The 23049-nt window shown below is 46.2% G+C and overlaps 1 protein-coding gene across 3 annotated transcripts in view; it reads left to right on the top strand.

Moving 5' to 3' along the window:
• Positions 1-12319, top strand: part of TMEM182 (transmembrane protein 182) — a 72259-nt gene extending 59940 nt beyond the window's left edge. For all 3 annotated transcript variants that reach the window (XM_015562217.1, XM_006761100.2, XM_006761099.2), the window contains exon 5: positions 10146-12319. In XM_015562217.1, coding sequence (XP_015417703.1) covers positions 10146-10366 — 221 coding nt within the window. In that variant the 3' untranslated portion in view covers positions 10367-12319. The remainder of the gene's footprint in view (positions 1-10145) is intronic.
• The last annotated feature ends 10730 nt before the right edge of the window (positions 12320-23049 follow it).

Raw genomic sequence — 23049 nt, 5'->3', positions numbered from 1 at the left:
AGTGAGATGGTTACAGACACACACCCTCCCCACCTGCCCTCTCCTCTCCCAGTGAGATGGTTACACACACACTCCCCGCCTGCCCTCTCCTCCCTCAGTGAGATGGTTACACACTCTCCCCACCTGCCCTCTCTTCCCTCAGTGGGATGGTTACACACACACTCCCCACCTGCCCTCTCCTCTCCCAGTGAGATGGCTACACACACTCCCCACCTGCCCTCTACTATCTGAGTGAGATGGTTATACACACACTCCCCACTTGCCCTCTCTGCTCCCAGTGAGATGGTTACACACACTCCCCCCCTGCCCTCTCCTCTCCCAGTGAGATGGCTACACACACTCCCCACCTGCCCTCTACTATCTGAGTGAGATGGTTATACACACACTCCCCACTTGCCCTCTCTGCTCCCAGTGAGATGGTTACACACACTCCCCCCCTGCCCTCTCCTCTCCCAGTGAGATGGCTACACACACTCCCCACCTGCCCTCTACTATCTGAGTGAGATGGTTATACACACACTCCCCACTTGCCCTCTCTGCTCCCAGTGAGATGGTTACACACACTCCCCCCCTGCCCTCTCCTCTCCCAGTGAGATGGCTACACACACTCCCCACCTGCCCTCTACTATCTGAGTGAGATGGTTATACACACACTCCCCACTTGCCCTCTCTGCTCCCAGTGAGATGGTTACACACACTCCCCCCCTGCCCTCTCCTCTCCCAGTGAGATGGCTACACACACTCCCCACCTGCCCTCTACTATCTGAGTGAGATGGTTATACACACACTCCCCACTTGCCCTCTCTGCTCCCAGTGAGATGGTTACACACACTCCCCCCCTGCCCTCTCCTCTCCCAGTGAGATGGCTACACACACTCCCCACCTGCCCTCTACTATCTGAGTGAGATGGTTATACACACACTCCCCACTTGCCCTCTCTGCTCCCAGTGAGATGGTTACACACACACTTCCCACCTGCCCTCTCCTCTCTCAGTGAGATGGTTACACACACACTCCCCACTTGCCCTCTCTGCTCCCAGTGAGATGGTTACACACACACTTCCCACCTGCCCTCTCCTCTCTCAGTGAGATGGTTACACACACACTCCCCACCTGCCCTCTCCTCTCCCAGTGAGATGGTTACACACACTCCCCACCTGCCCTCTCCTCTCTCAGTTGACACAAACATCATGGAGGGCGTGCCTGAGGAAGAGGAGCTGGTTTCCCAGAGAGGAGAGCGCCAGGCCTCGGGCCCCCCGCGGCAGGTCTGTGGCCCCAGGAGGCGCCCTGGGTCAGGGCCCAGCTCCTGCCCTGGGAGTCTGGCCAGTGAAAGGCCAGCTTAGGAACAGTTTGGGGAAACTTTTCGGGAAAAAGTTGAGTTTCCAACGTGAATAAGTGTTCACTACCCCCTTTTAAAAACGTGTCTGTGCCGTTTTCCCGGGAGCCAGGGCGACAGGCCTGGAGAATGAATCTTTTCCTTTCGGGCCCTGTTATTATGGGGAATAATTCATCTCACCCAGAGAGGCAGTCTCAGATGTGGAAGGAGAGATTCTTTCTGGTTATAAACAGGACCTCCGGTTTGGGATTAGGTTTGTCCTAATGAGTTTCCACTTGCTCCCTTTTCCTTTTCCAAAGTACGTGTGTCGTTCTCATCTATTTACTCAGTACTGTAAGGGAGTTCATTGCTTTGTAAATATTCTTTTTCATTCCACACCCTTCCCCCAAATAGTCACTTTGCTCAAACAAACAAACAAACAAGCTATTAGTGAGTGGCTAAAGCATGTTGGTTTCTTTATGAAATTTTGTTATGCTTTTCTGAGAACTTTTTTTCTTTACACTTTCTCATGTACAAAGAGAAACGCATGGAACAGATCCATCTGTATGATCAGGTTGACAAGTGCCGAGTCCTGGGCGGAGTGGCGGCTCCCGCACAGGGCTGCTGGGGAGGGCGGGTGGCTTGCTTGACTGGACATTGGAAGCAGAATGTCCTTAATACAAATAAGCACAAGACTGGAGTCACCTGTGCTATTTCCCCTAAGTGTTCCCTAATGGGCCCGTGAGGGGACTGCTTCCCCCTGGTGGGCAATTCCAGTAAGACAGTGGCAGAAGCTACTGAAGCAGTTTTCCCCTCACTTCCCTCAGAACTGGAAGACAGAGTGGCAGGTTACCAGTTGGCCAGTCCTGAAATAGGCCAGTCAGAAATGAGAAGCTCTGAAGCTTTTTAGAGGACACTATTTGCTAGCCATTCCCTTAATAACAACGATGGATATAATCCTGGCCAGTGCTGACAACGGGTTCCAGGTTCCTGTGAGGGCTTTACCTCCAATAATTCTTCATGGCTGCTTGCTATGGCAGGAACTTGTGTTATCTCTATTTTTCCAATAAAAAACCGAGAAAAAAGTAAAAAGCTTGTTTAAGGTTATTCAGGCAATTAAGTGTTAACTTTCCAGACAGTAAACCTAGAGCCAGGGCAGCTGGAACGCAGGCCTGGGCTCTCCAACCACTTCTCTTTCCTGAAGCTCAGTTGTTGAGACTAAACCCTTTCTTGGCATTAAATGAGCTCTGCTCTTCAGACCAGACCCCTAAGCACTTGTAGAGATGGATAAACCCTTGTGATCATTCTTTATCAATAATTGTTTCTCAGGAGGGTACTGAGAATTGATTGTATAGGATATTTAACGCCTAAAATTATTATGCCAATCTAAGAAAATAATGAATATTGAGAAATCTGATAAATATTATAGAGTTTTGGTGATTAAATAAAAATATGAGCCCAGAAAATGAAAGGGAAGAGGCATTTAATATATTTGGAAAGTAATATGATGAAGTATGGGCAGCAATGAATATTTGAGAATCAGATAGATGTAATGAAAATATACAGTTATGAAATTATAACTATATAAACTATATATAATTATGTAAACTATCTTAGAAAATTGCAGAAAAATTAATAGAAAAGTGATTCTGAGAAAATGAAGAATGGAGATAAGCCAAGAATGCTTATGTTTGGCCATTATGTATTAGTTTTATGATTTCTGAAATATGATATGTAAAACTGAGCATAATTATAAGAAAAAGCAATAGCATATTAATTTAAAGAAAACAGAACTACTACAAAAACACAATTTTAATTATTTTTAAGAGGTTCTAGCTTATGTTCTTAGAGCTATTTTTTGTTTTTGTTTTTATGTTAATCCTCACCCAAGGATATTTTTCCATTGATTTTTAGAGAGAGTGGAAGAGAGAGGGAAAGACAGAAAGAAACATTGATGTGAGAGAAACACAGCAATTGGTTGCCTCCTGCATGAGCCCTGACCAGGGCCTGGGCTGGAGAGGAGACTGCAACCCAGGTACGTGCCCTTGACTGGAATAGAACCCAGGACTCTTTGGTCTGCAGGCTGATGCTCTATCCACTGAGCCAAACCAGCTAGGGCCTTAGAGCTAAATTTTTAATGAAAGAAATGATATATACAAGACTACTTTAAATGTATCCTAATATATAAAAAGCCAGGTTGCATGGGGTGACAAGGCCAGCAGAGGTGTTAGTGAGGGATGACCAAACGACTGAACAGCAGGCCACATGGGGCATTGGGGGCGAGATCAGGCTGGCAGGGGAGGGAAGTTGGGTGTTGTTGATCCCAGATCCTCTCAGGGAACAGGGCCGGGAAATGTATCTAGATATATACACACAGGTATGTTATAGTACACACACACTTTTACTTTATATTTACCCCTCTGTCTATCTTCATAAATTCACAGATATATTCAATCCCAAATAAACACCATAGAGTTTATTCTAGCTTTCCCCATTTTAAATTTGTAACTCCTTTTTTTAGGCAGTGAAAAACCTGGCTCCAATGAACTCAGTGTATTTATTCATTTGATCGGTTTACCTATAGTAACAGTTCCCTGACTGCTCTCTTTGCCACATTCCTCGTGCAGAACCCTGTCATAAGTTCTTGCTGCTCTATCAGCTGAACCACTGGCCGTGGTCTAAATACTTCCCCATGCTTGTGAGTTCATTTTACTCCTCTCTGTTTCTGTGTGCATGTGCACATACACACCAGGTGGAATACTCTGACAATTCAATGGGCATGGGAACACTTTTCCCCCAGGGATAAGCTGTAATAAAAACTGATGTGAAATGAACTAGATGGTTTATGTCTTCAGTTAGTGAACAAGTTAAATGTTATAGTGATAGAAACACCTATTATTCATTTCCTCCAGGATGTAATTGCTCTTGCAATAACAGCAGTATTGAAATATCAGTAATTCTTCCTTATTAAGAACCATCTACATGATTTCCAGCAATACATTTTTTAAACACTCTAAATTAGGAAGTGAATTTTGCAACTTTTGAAACAATGTATATCAGGCTACTAATTTTTCACAGAGGCAATTTTATTTTTTATAAAAATATCTGCAAGCACAGGAGATTCACCTGATGCAATGAAGATAAAAACCATGTCAACAACTACTAACAAAGGTTTGCAAGTAGTATATAAATCACTGAGTCAACCTTTACATCAGCAGAGAACACCGTCTCCTCATTTGCTGAAAAAAATGCACTGAAACGCAGAGTTGCCAAACGACACATGGCCATGTTGTTGCCAGGACCTGAGGTGGCTTTGCCAGAGCTTGCTCTCAGGCTCTGACTCCTGTTTCGTGATGTGATGTTGTTCAGTGGTTAGATTGCTCTATTCTGCGCTCCAGCGTTTCCATTTATATTACAGACCACAGTGTGAAGGGTGCTTCTTATCAGTGAAGCATGCTGAGTCCTCCCTGCTCTGTGGCTCCCATCGCGATTATGAGAAAGGTTAAACTCTGATACTGAGACATCTTGACATATTCATGGGCCCTTCTTTTCTGTTTACTTGTTAAGATCAGTTATGAAATTGATGACCCGAGAGAGAGGACCTCCTAAATACTGCAGGAGCACAATTAACTCAAGAAGGGTGATGGATGGCTCTTAAAAGTGATCCTCTCCTGCCAATATGCCTCCATCTCTGCTCCTGGCCAGAGTTCTGGCTCCCTTTTGGACACACTAACATTTAGAAAATGGAGATTTTATACCTGATGGGTCAGTTTGTTAAATCAAAGAGTAAATGATTCCTTGACATGTTTGGCTTGAACTTTTGGACAATAGCAAGTCACCTCAAGTATCTTTTCCTTCATGACAAATTTGAATTCCTCAGGATGTGTGGTTTGTGTGTGGGACCTGTCACTCACTCACTAGTGAATCAGCTTAGCTCATGCTCCTGAATTGGTAGCCCAATGTGGTCCTCTCCCTCCTGTTACTACAGTCACAGTCACGTGGAAAAGTATGTGCTTAGTGGTAGTCTCCAATTCTAGCGTTCACGAAGCTCTTCTGTCATATTTCTTAAGATCAACTGTGCAACGCTATAGTATTTTCTCTACTCTCATAATTCCAACAGCATTTTTGAACAGGTGGATTAAAGTTACATTGAAATTGTTGATAAATGCGATGTTATCTTCCAATCAGTAGTTAAAGATTTTTCTTCCTTCATTCCATTCCTTTCCTTTCCTTTCCTTTCCTTTCCTTTCCTTTCCTTTCCTTTCCTTCCCTTCCCTTCCCTTCCCTTCCCTTCCCTTCCCTTCCCTTCCCTTCCCTTTCCTTTCCTTTCCTTTCTTTCTTCCTTTCCTTCTTGCCTCCCTTCTTTCCCCTCTCTCCCTCCTTCCTTCCCTTCTTCATTAATCCCTTTCTTTGCTTAATATGCTCCTGATCTCAAACCTGTGGTTTCCTCTTCCACTGACTCTTTTATTTTCAGTCCCCTCCCTCATTTCTACAAGACAATGTTTCTTTTTTTCCTTTTTGAATTTATTAGGGGTGATATCTCTATATATAAAAGCCTAAGCAACCGGTTGACCACTTGACTGGTCATCCAGTAGCTATGACGCACACTGACCACCAGGGGGTAGATGCTCAATGCAGGAGCTGCCCCCTGGTGGTCAGTGCGCTCCCACAGCAGGAGCGCTGCTCAGCCAGAAGCAGGGCTCACAGCTGGCTCCTCTGCAGCAGCACTACCAAGCCGTGGTAGCAGGTGCAGTGGGGCTGGGATGAGCGGGAGCAGAGTGGTGCCTGGCCCTGGCTCGGGCTCCTCCCCGGCAGCCTGCCGCTTCGTGCACTGCTTTGTCCCCCAAGCGGTGCCAGATTGTGAGAGGGTGCAGGCCAGGCTGAGGGACCCCACCACTGTACAAATCCATACCATGGACCTCTAGTTGGTTAATAAAATTACATAGGTTTCAGGTATACAATTCTACAACACATCATCTGTGTATTGTGTTGTGTGTTCACCACCGCAAGTCAAGTCCCCTTCCATCACCCCTATCCCCTCTTACCCTTTTCTAACTCCCCCTCTTCCCTCTGGCAGTCACCATACTGTTGTCTGTGTCCACGAGTTTTTCTTTTATTTTTTTTTCTTTGCTTAATCCCTTCACCCTTCTCACCCAGCCCCCAAACCCATCCTTTGATAGCTGTCAGTTTGTTCTCTGTATCCATGAATCTGTCATCACTTTGTTGGTTACTTGATTTTGTTCATTAAATTCCACATGTAAGTGAAATCATTTAGTGCTTGTCCTTCTCTGACTGGCTATTTTCACTTAGCTTAATACTCTCCAGGTCCATCCATGCTGTAGCAAAGTAAGATTTCCTTCTTTTTTACTGCTGAGTAGTATTCCACTGTGTAAACATACTGCAGCTTTTTTATCCACTCATGTACTGATGGGTACTTGGGCTGTTTTCAAATCTTGGTTATTGTAAATAGTGCTTCAATGAACATAGGGGTGCACATATTCTTTTGAATTAGGGTTTTGAGTTTCTTTGGACATATTCCCAGAAGTGGAATTGCTAGGGTCATAAGGTAGCTCCATTTTTTATTTTTCTCAGGCAACTGCATACTATTGTCCATAGTGGCTGCACCAATCTGTGTCCCCAGTCCAATAAAAAAAAATGGGCAAAGGACCAGAATAGACACCTTTCCAAAGAAAACATACAGCTAGCCAATAGATGTGCTCAATATTACTAATCATCAGATAAATGAAAATTAAAACCACAATAAGATATCACCTTAAACATGTCAGAATGGCTATCATCAATAAATCAACAAACAAGTGTTGGTGAGGATGTGGAGAAAAGGGAACTATTGGTGGGAATGCGCAGTTGGTGGGAATGCACACTGGTGCAGCCACTGTGGAAAGCAATATGGAGTTTCCTCAAAAAATTAAAAATGGAACTGTCTCATGACTCAGCAATTCCACTTCTAGTAGAACTGATAAATGAATTCAGTAAAGTACTTGGATACAAAATAAATATCCAGAAATCAGTTGCATTTTTATATACCAATAATGTATTATAAAAAGTTAATCTAAAAAAAATTCCATTTACAATTGCTTAAAAAAATGCCTAAGAATAAATATAACAAAAGATGTAAAAGACCTATACTTGGAAAATTATAGGATACTTAAGAAAGAAATTGAAGAAGATACAAATAAGTGGAAGCACCTACTGTCCTCATGGATAGGAAGAATTAAGGTAATTAAAATGTCCATACCACCCAAAGCAATCTATAGATCCAACACAATTACTATCACGATACCAAAGGCATTATTCCACAGAACTAGAGCAAATATTCAAATAATTTATATGGAAACACAAAAGACCCCAAATAGCCACAGCAATCTTGAGAAAGAAGAACAAAATAGGAGAAATCATGCTACCTGATATCAAACTATACTACAAGGCCATAGTCATCAAAACAGCATGGCACTGGCATAGAAACAGATATATAAATCAATAGAACCAAACAGAAAGACCAGAAATAAATCCAGGATGTTATATCAATTAATATTTGACTGAGGAGGCAAAAACATACAATGGGGTAGATAGTCTATTCAATAAATGGTGTGGGGAAAATTGGACAAATATGTGCAAAAAAAAAACAAAACTAGACTATTTTATACCATATAAAAGAATAAACTCGGAATGGATTAAAGACTCTAATGTTGGACGAAAAACCATAAATATCCTAGAAGAAAACATAGGTAGTAAAATCATGGACATTTATCATAGCAATATTTTCCCTCATATATCACCTCAGGCAATAGAAACAAAAGAAAACAAACAGGACTGCATCGAACTAAAAAGTTTTTGCAAAGCAAAGGAAACCATCAACAAAATGAAAAGACAACCCACTGAATGGGAGGACATATGATTAATTTCCAGAATTTATACGGAACTTATAAATTAGAAGGCAGTATATCTTTATGCTGTAACCAATCTTCAACATATATATTTTAATTTTAAAGAAGATATATTCTTTTACATTAGTGTTTTCATCTCTTTCTTGTCTGGTACTTAATGTTGGCTTTTATTTTCATGGGCATATTTAAATTTAGCACTAGTTATCTGTGTTATAATAATATAACAATATTAGTCAGAAAGACCTGAGCATAAAATTACTAACTATGTTTGCACATGCTGAAAACTGGCTTAATAGTACCTATTTTATCAGTTTATTACATAATGAAAGTAATAATGTGTTACAGTGCTTATCCAAAACCAGGCATCAGTAAAGATGGGTAAATGTTAGAATCAATTCCACCAGGCAGGGATCTTTGACTCTTATGCTCACAAGCTCCTAAAACAGTGCCTGGCACACGCAAGTTCTCAGAACCTCCATGTCAGCTGTTGCCTTGTCCTGGCTCCTACTCTATAGCCCTCATCTCAGTGCTTTGACAATTAAACACAACAGAGCTGCATATAAAGTACACTAGAGGCCTGGTGCACAAAAATTTGTGCGCTCGGGGGAAGGGGGGGTCCCTCAGACTGGCCTGTGCCCTCTTGCAGTCTGGGACCCCTCGGGAGATAACGACCTGCTGGCTTAGGCCTCGTCCCAGGTGGCAGAGGGCAGGCCCAATCCCTAGGTGCAGCCCCTGGTCGGGCTCAGAGCAGGGCTGATTGGGGAGTTGGGGCGCCACCCCCTGTCACGCACAGAACAGGGCAGATCGGGAGGTTGTGATGCCACCCTCAGTCACGCTCAGGGTAGGGCCGATGGGGGGGTTGGGGCACCGCCCCCTATCACACTCAAGGCAGGGGCGATGGGGAGTTTGCGGCGCCACCCCCTGTCATGCACAGAGCAGGGCCAATCCGAGGGTTGGGGCCCTGCCCCCTGTCACACACAGAGCAGGGCCCGTGGGGGATGGGGGGTTGGGGCCCCGCCCCCATCACATACAGAGCTGCAGGGCGATCAGGGCGTTTGGCGCTGCCCCCTGTCATACTGATCCCGGTGCCAGGAGGCCTCACGGCTCTGCTGATCCTGGTGCTGGGAGGCATATTACCCTTTTACTATATAGGATAGAGGCCTGGTGCATGGGTGGGGCCGGCTGGTTTGCCCTGAAGGGTGTCCTGGATCAGGGTGGGGTCCCCACTGGGGTGCCTGGCCAGTCTGGCTGAGGGGATGATGGCTGTTTGCAGCTGGTCACACACCCTTCAGGGTGGGGACCCCCACTGGGGTGGCTGGCCAGTCTGGTGAGGGGCTAAGGGCTGTTTTCAGGCTGGGACTGAAGCTCCCAACTGCTCCGTTTTTTCTTTTTTTTTATTCTGGGCCAGCTTTAGCTCTGAGGCTTGGCTGCTGAAAACAGGTTTCTGGCCTTTGTTTACTGTCTGTTTTTGATACAATGTTGCGGTCCGGCTGGCTGAAGCTTGCTGAGTAAAGCAGGTTTCTGGTTTTTTTTTAGCTTCTTTATTCACAACATAGTTGCTTAGCATTGCAGCTGAGAGGCCGGCAAGGCAGGCGGGGAACGTTGGAGTTCTCCATCACTGAAGCAAGCAAGCCTCTCTGTTCTCATCAGCTGCCTGGCTGCCGGCCGCCATCTTGGCTGCCAGTTAATTTGCATATCTTGGCCCTACTCTGTGAGTGACAGGGGGATTAGCCAATGGGAAAGGTAGCGGTCGTACGCCAATTACCATGTTTCTCTTTTATTAGTGTAGATAACAAAGGGTCTGACACAAAGAAGGTGATTTAGCTAGAATTATACTTTTAGAGGCATCATTAGGCAAATGATTGGTGAGTGCTCTTGGGAAAACATCTTCAGCAAGGCTAATGGTCTTTTCTTCTGTCCTGCAGGCATCCTGTTTTCCCTGGTGGTGATACTGTACATCATCTGGGTCCAGGCAGTGGCTGACATGGAAAGCTACACAAACACGAAAATGAAAGACTGCTTGGATTTCACGCCTTCTGTCCTGTATGGCTGGTCATTTTTCCTGGCCCCAGCAGGGGTGTTCTTTTCTTTGCTCTCTGGGTTACTATTCCTAGTTGTTGGGCGACATATTCAGCTACATCACTAACCACACTGTTGCACTGGCGTTTTCTTGAGAAGTTTGAAAACAGCATATTTTATTGTTATTTGCTCCAGTGATCCTAGCAGAGAATTAGTTGATGTAACTTTTTAGTTGCTATTTGAATTAGCCATTTCACTTGTGATTTTCTCTGATAAGAAGGTTCTGGAATCTCTCCGGACCCCAACATGTTTTCATCTTTTAAGTGCGACCCAAAAGACCTGGTTCTTCAGGGAGCAGGTAACAAGGCCTCCGTCATTGCACGTGCCAGAGTTCATGCAGGGTGCAAACATTAAAGGCAGAACAGCAGCAGCATAATGCCGTGCTCTGGGGCAATCAAGATTTGACTCGAAGCCTCCTTCTTGGCATTCACTTCCGTTGCTACTTAAAAAACATATTTGGAAATTGATTAAGAATGAAAAACAAGCATCAGAGAATTTACTCCATTTCTTCTCCACACACGGACATATCCATGTCTACGTTCACTGACTCCTTTGAGCAAGTTATTCATTATTTAAAAATAGATAGCAGTTGTTCTTGTAGCAGGAGCCACACAAACGTATCAGTTATAATAATAATTATATAATTATAATAAAAGGCCACGCAAAACCGAGAACGTCTACTTCCCCATGTTCTCATCAACAGTCATTTGGTCACATGACTTTAGAATGTAACTGCGCATGCTTACATAACCTTGAGCTATATTTAAAAGTAGCAAATCTGCACACCAAAATACATATAATGCAGATTGGATTTTTAGAACTTAAAGTGGGTTAATTGTATATTTAATAGGGTTGAAAATACACAAAAACCAAGAACCTTAGCTTACTACATAATTCTTTTTGATATTTAAAAATTCCCATTTAAAATTATATTGCTAATATGTTCAGCTTATGAAAATTTATTGATGAAATGTGCTTTTAATATGCACAAAATACTTCTATATGAGGATGATAATCGATTCTCTTTATTAAAGACTATGAAACTGTAACTTTTCCCAGATTGTATAGGTTGTAGTTCTTCTGATCATTTGATTCCTTAGTTATTGTTCCTCAGATTTTTCATCTTTACAACAACTATTTTAACACTTACAAATTTTCTATTTCCTTTAATGTCTTTGAAGAGTGGGAGGGGATGATCCTGTATTATTGCCGAGCATAGACATTTTGCATATCAAAGATGTTTGGTACAGATTGTGAATGGAATGAAACCCATCTGAGAAGCCCGTTCTCGCATTTTGGAGACCTCTCCGTGGGAGGGTGTGCTAGTGAAGGCCTGAGGCATGGAGGGAGCATGGCAGTGACTGTCCCGGGGCAGCGTTTTCCCCCACGCTGCTGCGGAGGCAAGGCAGGGCTCACAGACTGCGTGACCGCCCAGAGACGCTGTGGGGCGGAGGGGCTGCGCCTCCCTCAGCTGCACATGATGCAGACACCACCCCATCTTCACCGCACATCCTATGTTTTCCACTAACCTTGTCTCCGTGGGAGCGGTTTCCAGAGGAATGGCCAGGGTCTGAGATACCTATAGCATAATGGGTGGCGCTGTAGTATTTGGGGACAGGACTTGCATGTAGTAAAAAAACACACCAAAGAAACAAAAGTACAACAAAACTTCAGGATTTTAACTGGTTTCTCAAGCCATTTTAATTATATCATAAACAATTTTGTGTAGTTTCGTTTGCCTTTTGTTTTACTTTGATATTGCTTCACTTAGTTCCTTGCTTTTGGCTTGATGATTATAAAAATAATTATGGGTTCTATGCATACTGGCTTTGATATGACATTATGGCATGCCAGTAAGTTCTCCAGACAATGCTAGGTGTATTTATTAGTTCATATCGTCTGTAAGTACAATTCCTTTCTGTAGAATTTTGGAATAGAGCCCTTCTCTGGTGTACTACATGTCATTTAGATTTCACACATAAGCTGTTTTCATTAAAGGTTTGAATATTTATAAATGTCAGATGGTTACCCTCACTTTCTAATGTACTTATGCGGCTACCATATATTTATCATAAGGCAATGGGCTGAATATCTGATGTGCATGACACTTTTACACACACCACATTTTGGAAGTATCTGTGGTTGAAATGCATCAACCTCATTAACTCCAATGCATTTCCTGATCTACCACCAGCAATCATGGAAGGAAGGAGGTGAGCTGTGTTTGCTGTCGTAGAAAATATACTTAAAAATAGAAGAAATATATGGTATACTCTTGTAATGGTCTTATGTCTGATTTGGGATAGTATAGTTCCTATTGGATGTGTTGATTAATTTTTAAGATTCCAAAGTGCTAAAATCTTAAGAGTGTTTGATTTTACATCATAAACTTTCAATTTGACAAATAAGATATTTTTTGTGTGTGGCCATTCTAGAAGTGAAGTAAGAGGGAGGGAATCATGCCCTTGGACTTGGTGAGAGCTGTGATCTCCTTATATGGTGTTCAATGGGTTAGTTTGGTCATGGGCTAGTTTGGTTGTGGGTTAGTTTGTTTGGTGGGTTAGTTTGTTTGGTGGGTTAGTTTGTTTGGTGGATTAGTTTGGTTGGTGGGTTAGTTTGGTTGGTGGATTAGTTTGGTTGGTGGATTAGTTTGGTTGTGGGTTAGTTTGTTTGGTGGGTTAGTTTGGTTGGTGTATTAGTTTGGTTGGTGGGTTAGTTTGGTCAGGCAGCAGTAACGGGGGGAAAACCACACAGAGAACCACCTGAATGATGTTATTTGTGGAGGTTGAGGTAGGACGAGAAATCCGTAAGTGCACTCTTACTGGTCATGTAGTCACTTTTATGACTAATCTGTGAAATATCTTTATTGAATTTGAATATTATAATTACGAGGGTATATGGTGGTGAAGGTGTCAATATTTGGTAATTATCATTCATCTCTGTCTATCATCTATCATCAACACAAGTTGTGTGAATGTGAATGTTGGTGTGTGTTACAATTATAAATCTGGGTAGAAAGAGATAAAGCAAATGATGGAAATGAATATATCTGAGATAAGCAAAAATGTAATTTATTTTTTTAGGTAAGCAGATTTATTTTATTTTAGATAATCACTTCTCTTGGGTGACAGTGAGACAGCTGTGTTCCCTGAGTGCCACTTTGGCTGTTTGACCACCGAGGATGGTTTACTCAGGTCAACACATACCTCAACTTATATGTTCATGGCAGTGACCTCACTATGCTACAAAGAGACTCAAGCTCAGAGGGTTGGGCAGATGTGGGTGATGGTAAAAGGAAACTGGACATGCATGTGCAGGTGGGTAGCATAGTGGGGGAAGACCAGCAGTATTGGGTTCTATGGAAAGAAATAAATTAATGGGTAAGGAGACAGGTCCCCAGTTTGACAGGTCTCCTCACACAAAAGAGATGATAATAGAAACTGAATTTTGGTTGATTGAAGGAATTAAATATATTGAGACATTTGCTCAGTAGTGATCAAGTGTAGGTAGAAAAATTCCAACAAAAACTTAAGAAGACAATATATTAGATATGTTAAAAACCAAGGAGAGTGGAGAAATGTTTAACCTCACACACATTATAAAAAGCATAAACTAAGCAAAGGAATATTCAAGTTGGATGCAGAGCTCAGAGTTTCGGAACTAGCAAGCCAAGGCCAGTGCTAGCAGCTGTCCTCAGGAGTGTGAAAACCAGCCTGGACAGGTCTGTCAGCTGGGAGTCATAGAGAGAACACGTTTAAATGGCCATAAAGAGGAACTACCAAGAGTCCCACTCTGGCCTTTGAAGGGCCATTTTCTCACCAATGTATAGCTATGACTGTGGAAAATGGAAGGGGCAATTGGACAGGTGAACATTGTTAGGGATACATAAAAATCACATGCTATATCTGATAATTCTATTTTGTATATACGTGTGTATGCATGTAATTTAGCTAACGATAGCCTATCTACTAAAAGGCTAATATGCAAATAGACTGAACAGCAGAACAACCAAACAACAGGTAGCTATGACGTGCACTGACCACCAGGGGGTGCGCGTGGAACATGGCTGGCATCGGCAGCAGGTGGCAGAGCTTGGAACATAGTGGGTGTCGGCCGTGGCGAGATGGTGGAGCAGGTGAGCAGGGGCGCCAAGCCAAGTTGGGGTGCTGGTTGCTGTCATCGAGGCGAGCCTCTGGTGGTTACTGAAAATTCTTTGCTACTGCACGCCACAGTCCTGCTGTGGTCCTGCCTGGCACTCGCACCTGCTGCCAGCGCCAGCCCTGCTCACACCCACTGCTGGCGCTGGCTCCGCTTGCACCCACAGCTGGTGCCGGAGCCACGGCTTGAACCTGCTGCGGGCGCCCAACGCTGGTCCCAATCACTCAGCACTGTCAGTGGGTTTGAGCAGCGGCTGCTGGCCGTGATCATCCCGGAGGGATTCTCCACCTCCCCCTGTTCCTGAGAAGGTATTGGGACAGCAGCCGCCACTTGCACCCGCTGATGGTGCTGGTCCCAGTCTCTCTGTGCTGTCAGTGGGTGCAAGTGGGGCTGGTGCCGTCAGCACATGGGAGTGGCAGTGGGAGCAGGGCTGCCAGCAGACAGGGGACCAGGGGCTATGGCAAGAGGGGCCAGGCAGGGGCGTGGAGGATGGGCCAAGACCCACCCCTGTGCCCACCACAGCCTCATGGCCCACAGTTCCTTTCAAGGTGCACAAATTTGTGCACTGGGCCCCTAGCCTATAAATAAATTAGAATGATTTTGAATTCTGTAAGTAATGATGATTTTTCTGGTTCTCACAAATGGCAGAGATAGTCTAAACTGGCTTATGAAATAAGCGTGGCTGGAGTAATTGTGTCTGGCACTGCCCCTGAGTGTTGTGTACATCACTCAGGGAGGGGGGGACTCACTGGCATAAGTTAGAAGTTAATATTGTCATTCTTCTGGGAGTCCAGGAGTTATTGTGACATATTACTGAAAATGAAGATGGCTCTCCCTTTATATGGCAATTCTTTTTTCTTTTTTTAGCATTTATTTTTCCATTCAGTCCAAAAAAAAATAAAAAACCTGTCACTGTTTAAAAATTCAGCAATGCTTGTAGATAGCATTGACATTGAAAACTATCTAAACAAATAGGTATTTAAACAACATAGATTTTTAAAGAGTGATATGTAAAGAATAATGCTTACTGCCTCATATTTTGGTGTAGTATATACAAAGACAATATAAGAAATATTGATATACTAGAGGCCTGGTGCACGAAATTCATGCACGGGTAGGGTCGCTAGGCCTGGCCAGCAATCAGGGCTGATCAAGGCCTTCCAGCTGCTGGCTGGGGCCTTCTTTCCCCAGCTGCTGGCTGCCAGCCTGGGCCTGCCTTCATTCCGTGCTGCCCCCTGGTGGTCAGTGCATGTCATAGTGAGCAATTGAACTCCTGGTCTCCTGGTTGAACTCCTGAGGGGTCACTTTGCATATTAGCCACACACACACACACATACACACACACACACAGACACACACACACACACACAATAGAGGCCCAGTGCACGAAATTTGTGCATTGGGGGGACGGGGTTGGGGGGGCGGCTGTTCCCTTAGCCCAGCCTGCACCCTCTCCAATCCGGGCCACCTTGGGGGATGTCCGACTGCTAGTTTAGGCCTGATCCTGGCCAAAACCGGCAGTTGGACATCTCTCTCACAGTCCTGGACTACTGGCTCCTAATTGCTCACCTGCCTGTCTGCCTGGTTGTCCCTAACTGCCCTCCCCACCCCCGCTGGCCTGATTGCCCCGAACTGTCCTAATCACCCCCAACTGCCCCCCTGCTGGCCTGGTCGCCCCCAACTGCACCCTCCCACCAGCATCGTCACCCCTAACTGCCCCCTCCAAGCTGGCCTGGTCACCTCTTACTGCCCCCCACCCCCCTGCAAGCCTGGTTGCCCTTAACTGCCCCCTCACTGGCCTGGTCACCTCTTACTGCCCCTCGTGCCATCCTGGTCATGCCCAAATGCCCCCCTACCAGCCTGGTCGCCCCTCACGGCCCCCTGGCCAGCCTGGTCCCCCCATGCATCCTGCTTGTCCAGTCATTTGGTCATTTCTCACTAATTCCCCTGCTGGCCTGGTCATAGGCAGCCTTCTTGTAAGGGCATGAGGGTTAATTTGCATATCACCTTTTCATTATGTAGGAGATATATCTAATCTAATAAAAGAGAAACATGCAAATTAACCGTACCTCTGCTACACCCACAAGTCACGCCCACAAGCCATGCCCACCATCCAATCAGGAGCAAATATGCAAATTAACCCAACTAAGATGCCGGCAGCCACAGAGCTGGAGCAAGCAAGAGGCTTGGAGGCAATGGAGGAAGCCAAGCTTCCTGCCTTCCTTGCTGGCCCTAAGCTCCACTCAAGGCTACAAAGTATCAATTATAGAAGATAAATAAATACCAGATACCTACTTCCAGCTGCCATGGCCATGGAACTGGAGCGAGGAGGAGGCTTGGGTTGCCCCCTGCGATGGACAAAGCCAAGCTTCCCGCCTGCCCTGGCCGGACCTGGGCTCTGCTCAAAGCTACAAAGTTTCAATTATAGAAGATAAAAAAATCCCAGAATAAGAAAAAGAAAAAAAGGAGAGGCTGGGAGCTTCTGTTGCCGGGGGGCTTGGCCAGCCTAAAAACAGCCATCAGCCCCTCACCCAGAATGGCCAAACCTCCATGGGGTGAGGGTCCCCACTTGGGGGTGGGGCTTGACCAGCCTGAAAACAGCCATCAGCCCCTCACCCAGGCTGGCCAGGCACCCCAGCAGGACCACCATCCTGATCCGGGACACCATTCAGGGCAAACCAGCCAGCCCCCACCCGTGCACCAGGCCTCTATCCTATATAGTAAAAGGGGAATATGCAAACTGACCTTAACCCCCTGAGGGCTCCCAGGCTGCCAGAGGGATGTCTGACTGCCACCTTAGGCCCAATCCCCCAGGTAGCAGGCCTAAACCAGCAGGTGGATATCCCCTGAGGGGTCCCAGGCTACGAGAGGGCACAGACCAGGTTGAGGGACACGGATATATATATCCTAATATATATATATATTAGGGGCCCGTGCATGAATTTGTTCACCTTGAAAGGAACTGTGGGCTGCAAGGCTGCAGTGGGCACAGGGGTGGGTCTCAGCACATCCTCTGTGCCCTGCTCCTGCTGACACAACTTCCATGCACTGACAGTGCCAGCCCCGTTCGCACCCACTGGTGGTGTGTAACGATTAGGGCTGGCTCCAGCAGTGGGTGCAAGCAGCGGCTGCTGCCCTGATTGCCCCTCAGGAGAAGGGGGAGGTGGAGAAGCCCTCAGGGGCGATTAGGGCTAGCAGCTGCCACTCACACCCACTGACAGCACCAAGCGATCAGGACTGGCACCAGGTACCAGCAGTGGCTGTGAGCAGCCGCTCCGGCACTGGCTGTGGTGCAAGCAGAACTGGCACTGGCAGTGGGTGTGAGCAGTAGCTCTGGTACCAGCAGTGGATGCGAGTGGAGCCGTCATCAACAGCAGGTGCGAGAGGTGGATGCCGGCCCCGATCACCCCTCACGAGCAGAGGGAGGTGTAGAAGCCCAAGGGGTGATCGGGCTGCCAGCCATGGCTCGCACCTGCTGACAGTTTCGAGTGATTGCAACCAATGCCGGGCGCCAGCAGCAGGTGCAAGTGGTGGCTCCAGTGCTGGCTGTGGGTGCAAGTGGGGCCAGTGCTGGCAGCAGGTGCGAGTGCTGAGCGGGACCACAGTGTGTGGGAGAAAAGAATTTTCAGTAACCACCAGAGGCTCGCCCCGATGACAGCGACTGGCACCCTGCCTTGATCTGGTGTCCCCGCTCACCTGCTCCACCATCCTGCCACAGCTGATGCCCGCCATGTTCCACGCATGCCCCCTGGTGGTTAGCACACATCATAGTGATCGGTTGTTCAGTTGTGATTGTTCCACCATTCAGTCTATTTGCATATTAGCCTGTTATTATATAGGACTAGAAGCACAGTGCACAAAAATTTGTGCACTCGAGGGGGTCCCTCAGCCCAGTCTGTACCCTCTCGCAATCTGGGACCCCTCGGGGGATGACCACCTGCTGGCTTAGGCCCGCTCCCTGGGGGATTGGGCCTAAGGTGGCAGTCAGACATCCCTCTGGCAACCCGGGAGCCCTCGGGGGATGTCCACTTGCCAGCAGATAGCAGGTCTAAGCTGCAGTCGGACATCTTTAGCACTGCTGAGGAGGCAGGAGAGGCTCCCCACATCACCACTGTACTGGCAGCCATCAGCCTGGCTTGTTCTGAGGCCCTGGCTGGCTGAAAGCAGGTATCTGGATTTGTTTACCTTCTAAAATTGAAACTCTGTTGCCATCACTGGTGCTCTAAGCTCTGAGGCCCCAGCTGTCTGAAAGCAGGTATCTGGGGTTTGTTTAGCTTCTGGGGTGGGGGTCCCCGTTGGGGTGCCTGGCCAGCCTTGGTGAGTGGCTGATGGCTGTTTGCAGGCTGGCCAAACCCCCCAGCGGGGACCCTCACCCCATGAGGGTGTGGCCAGCCTGGGTGAGGGGCTGATGGCTGTTTGCAGGCTGCCCCCAGCCCCCAGCCACCCAAGCTCCCAGTGGAGGGTGGTTGGAAACAGGTATCTGGGATTTATTTATCTTCTATAATTGAAACTTTTTTGCCTTGAGTGGAGGCTACAGCTTGCCAGGGCAGGCGGGAAGCTTGGCTTCCTCCATCGCTGGGGCAACCAAGCCTCCTGCTTGCTCTAGCTCCATTGCTGCCCGCCGCCATCTTGGTTGGGTTAATTTGCATGTAGTCACTCTGATTGGATGGTGGGTGTGGCTTGGGGCATAGCAGAGGTGTGGTCTTTTTGCATGTTTCTCTTTTATTAGATTAGATTGTCTTTACCCCCCCGCAAAATACAAGAAAACTTTTTTCTCAAGAACTGTATGGTTGCATGCAAATATTTGGAGAGAGGTAAAACAGAAAGTTGGATTAGTCTCTGTGTGTGTATGTGTGTGTACACATATATCCAAATGCATGCATGTTTCTCTTTTATTAGATTAGATTGTCTTTATCCCCCCGCAAAATACAAGAAAACTTTTTTCTCAAGAACTGTATGGATGCATGCAAATATTTGGAGAGAGGTAAAACAGAAAGTTGGATTAGTCTCTGTGTGTGTATGTGTGTGTACACATATATCCAAATGCCTATGCATGTTTACATGTATGTACTATGTGGCATGCATGCCTATCTATATAAAGATTTGGATAAAACTGTATATATGTAATTGTTAAAAGATACACATCTGAACATACACGAAGTTTTCACATCTATTATGTATATGCAAGTATACAGGAAATGCCTGCATTTCAATTACATATGCATGTACACATTTGGAAATATCTGTCTGTCTCAGCTATGCCTGGGCCCTGAAGGTTGGCTGAAAGGTTGGCTGAAAAGGGCCACATTTCATGCTGATGCTAGTGCATGCCTGTCCCAGGGGTGGCTGGGTGCAGGAGACTCAGTGACTGCTGGCAGGGCCTCCCCGTGTCCAGGGCGTATATGGTGATGCAAGTGCAATGGACTGGGCATGTCTTACGCTATGAATGCCCGCTGGCAATGGCCCTGTCTTTGAGCATCTTCTAGCAACTAATACTTACCAACTGATAGTTGATGCATATTTTAATAGTTATACATTTTGTATAAGAGAATTCCTTTCTAAAGCAACATGCCTTGATTGATACGTTTCTTTAATCCCCATGCAGAAGATTAAGTCCTCATTTGTGCCATCTTAGGGAAGACCCTGTGCTGTGGTGGGAAAGGCGTAGCCTGGTCTGAGACCTGCATTCTGAACCTGGATTGTAAACATAACTTGATAAGCTTTCCCCCCTCATGGCAGCTCAGTGTCTTCACCTAAAATATTGACTCATTTATTCAACAATAGTAATTGTGTCACAAAAGGTGCTATATAGTGGGTATATTTTACTAAACAAGACTGAAATGGTATTTTCATTCTTTAAGCTAAGGGTCAAGGACGGAATATGGACAATAAGTAACTAAACAAAAGAGAACTGAAATCATAACTGGGGACAAATACTCTAAGGTAAAATAAATGAGACATAATGACAGATAAAATATGATTGATGGGTAGTCAGGTAAGTCCTTGGTAAGGGGAAAATTCTGAATTGCAGGAATGTATTCTGACACATAACAGATATGCAGGGGCCATCTGGGTGGAGATGGCAGTGAGAGCTCTTCAGGAGGGGCCGGGCGAGAGGCCTGAAGGGAGAAAGGGAGGGACCTGTCCCAGGAGCAGCAGGGAGGCTGGTGTGGCTGCACATTGAAGGGGGTGGTCTCTGATGAAGCTGGAGAAGAAAGGCCCAATTACCAGGAGCCCTCGTGCCATTATAGTATCTTTCAAAGGAAAAAGTTGAAGGACCTTGCTGGTGGATTGGATATGGGATGAAGACAGGGACAAATCAGAACTCGCTCCCAGACTTTCTGGCTTGAGCAAAAGGACGGATGGAGAAGACAGGACTGAGAGGGGAGGGACAGGCTGGGGAGGAGGGGCCTGGTTCACCTGCTGACAGGTCTGTGACGCCTATCCAATGTCCAAGTCCACCCACTGGAGACGATGGCTATGGCCCGGAGCAATATGAGAGGAGGCACACTTCGGACTCCCCAAATCTATGGCCATGGGAGCCTGGAGGTGGCCGAGGTTTACTGCAGACGCTGGGCGAAAGGCAGTGGGGAGGGGCCCGAGGGGTAGGGGGACTGCCTGGGTGATGAATGCCCCCGCCCCTGCCTTCATCAGAGAGGCCAGGGTCCAACGACCTGTCATGGGCTCGGTCCTGCTCAACCCCTGGTCCGGTCAACTCCTTCCGTGCCAGCAGCCAGCTGAGGAGGGACTGCGAGGAGCCAGAGAGGGCTCCAGGGCTCCCAGGGAAGCCTGGTTCCACCACCCCAGGCTAGGAAAAGAAGGGTGGGCGCTTTCTCTAACCAACCAATCAACTTCCCAATCCTTCACAGGCTCTTGATGGGCATTTCCCCAACCAATCCATTTCCTAGATTTCTCAGGTTCTGTGTCCCTTATCCAATTGGACCCTTTCCCAGGCTAGGCTCCGCCCCTCCTGGGCGCCATCTAGTTCCTACTGTGCAGGCTTCCAAAAGAAGCACCTCCCGGCCCTCTTGGCTTCTACTGGGCATGCACCGGCAGAGGACTTTCCCTGGTATTGTCCCGCTAGCACTGTGGAAGGGCTCCAGGGCATGTCCAGCCTGCCTCTTTCAGTCCTGATTAGCTGGACCCCAGCAGCAAGCTAGCCTACCGGTTGGAGCATCTGCTCCCTGGTGGTCACATCAAAGCGAGCAGTTGAGCGGCACTAGCATATCATTACCATATTACACTTTGATTGGTTGAATGGCCAACTGGACGACCAGATACTTAGCATATTAGGCTTTTATTATATAGGATCCCTCCCCCCGGTCACCTGCCAGTGGACAGGTGGTTCCCTGGGGAGTGTGTGAAGCTGTAGCTTCCTAGTGAAGCAGGCCCAGTGTTGGATTCAGCTTCAAGTTTGTTAGGCTTCTTAATGTCTGGGTTCCCTTGCTTCCTTCCTTTATTAATATCTAGCTTCCTATGAAGGTGGCTAGAGAGAGTAACTTTCTCTGCACGGAAACACCCAACATTGAGAGGTCTGAGCCTGAAGAGAGACCAAAACCAGAGAAGGAGTGATGGGAAATGTGATATGAAGAGATGAGCATGTTTTGACATGGACTGAGTTTTGATCTTTACCAGCTCTGCTGAGATGATACTAAGACAGGGAAGGGAAGAATAGCTTTCTATGGAAACTTGGAGGTCTTTGTGATGACAACAGAAGTCTTGGCATATTGGTGGGAACAGAAGTCAGCTTTGATTGGCCAGAGGAGTTGATGCGAGGCAAGAAAGTGGAGAAAGCTTGTTGTGTAATTTCTAGAAGAAGACTGTCCTTGAAGGACAGCGAAGAGTCAGGAATCTGGGTAGCAGAGATTGTGGGGGCCAGAGAAAACATTTGTAAGACCAGGAAAAATGAGAGCTAGTTGTGGATTTTGAAAATGTTCTGTCCAGAGCAGTTAGTGATGCGAGGAAGGACCACGACTAGAGCAGATTCATGGAGATGCCAATGTGTGCAGGGAGGGATAGTGGGACCTGCCTCACTTTAAAGAAGGTCACATATTGGAAAATACCCAGAATGTAGAAAACTCTCATTGCATCAACTTTGACAAAAACAAACAAAAATTCTATTGTACATTTTCCATGTCCTAGCTCCAACCTTGGGTCTTGGGGTTACAGAAAGTTTGGCAAATCACCTTGCATAGGTCAAATATATCGCTTATAAGTAAGTATATGAAGACTCCAGGGAGTGAACACAGTTGAAAGATAGGTCTGAGAAAAATGTGAGTATCATAGAAAGTGACAGCAGACTCAGTGTGTCAGGGTGCCCTGCCTATGAAGGCTCCATCTTGCCATGAAGTGAAGTGCTCCCTGGCTTGCTTACGTAGGTGGGTATCTCAGAAGGAGATGTCTTGCTTGTGTCTGAGGGCATGAGTTTCCTTTCTACCTAAGGAAGTCCCAGTGCCTGTCAGAAGGCCATTCACTGGGAGGATGGGAACACTCAGCTTCCTGTTTAAGGAAAATCAAAAGACATACCAGATACTGCACTCGAAACCTCAATCTGGATTCTGCATTATTTGTTTTGTTACCTATTTCTGATCT

Source organism: Myotis davidii, unplaced genomic scaffold, assembly GCF_000327345.1.
Source record: "Myotis davidii unplaced genomic scaffold, ASM32734v1 scaffold296, whole genome shotgun sequence".
Lineage (NCBI taxonomy): Eukaryota > Metazoa > Chordata > Mammalia > Chiroptera > Vespertilionidae > Myotis > Myotis davidii.
The sequence above is the reverse complement of the archived record's forward strand: the minus strand, read 5'-3'. Positions and strand labels throughout refer to the sequence as shown.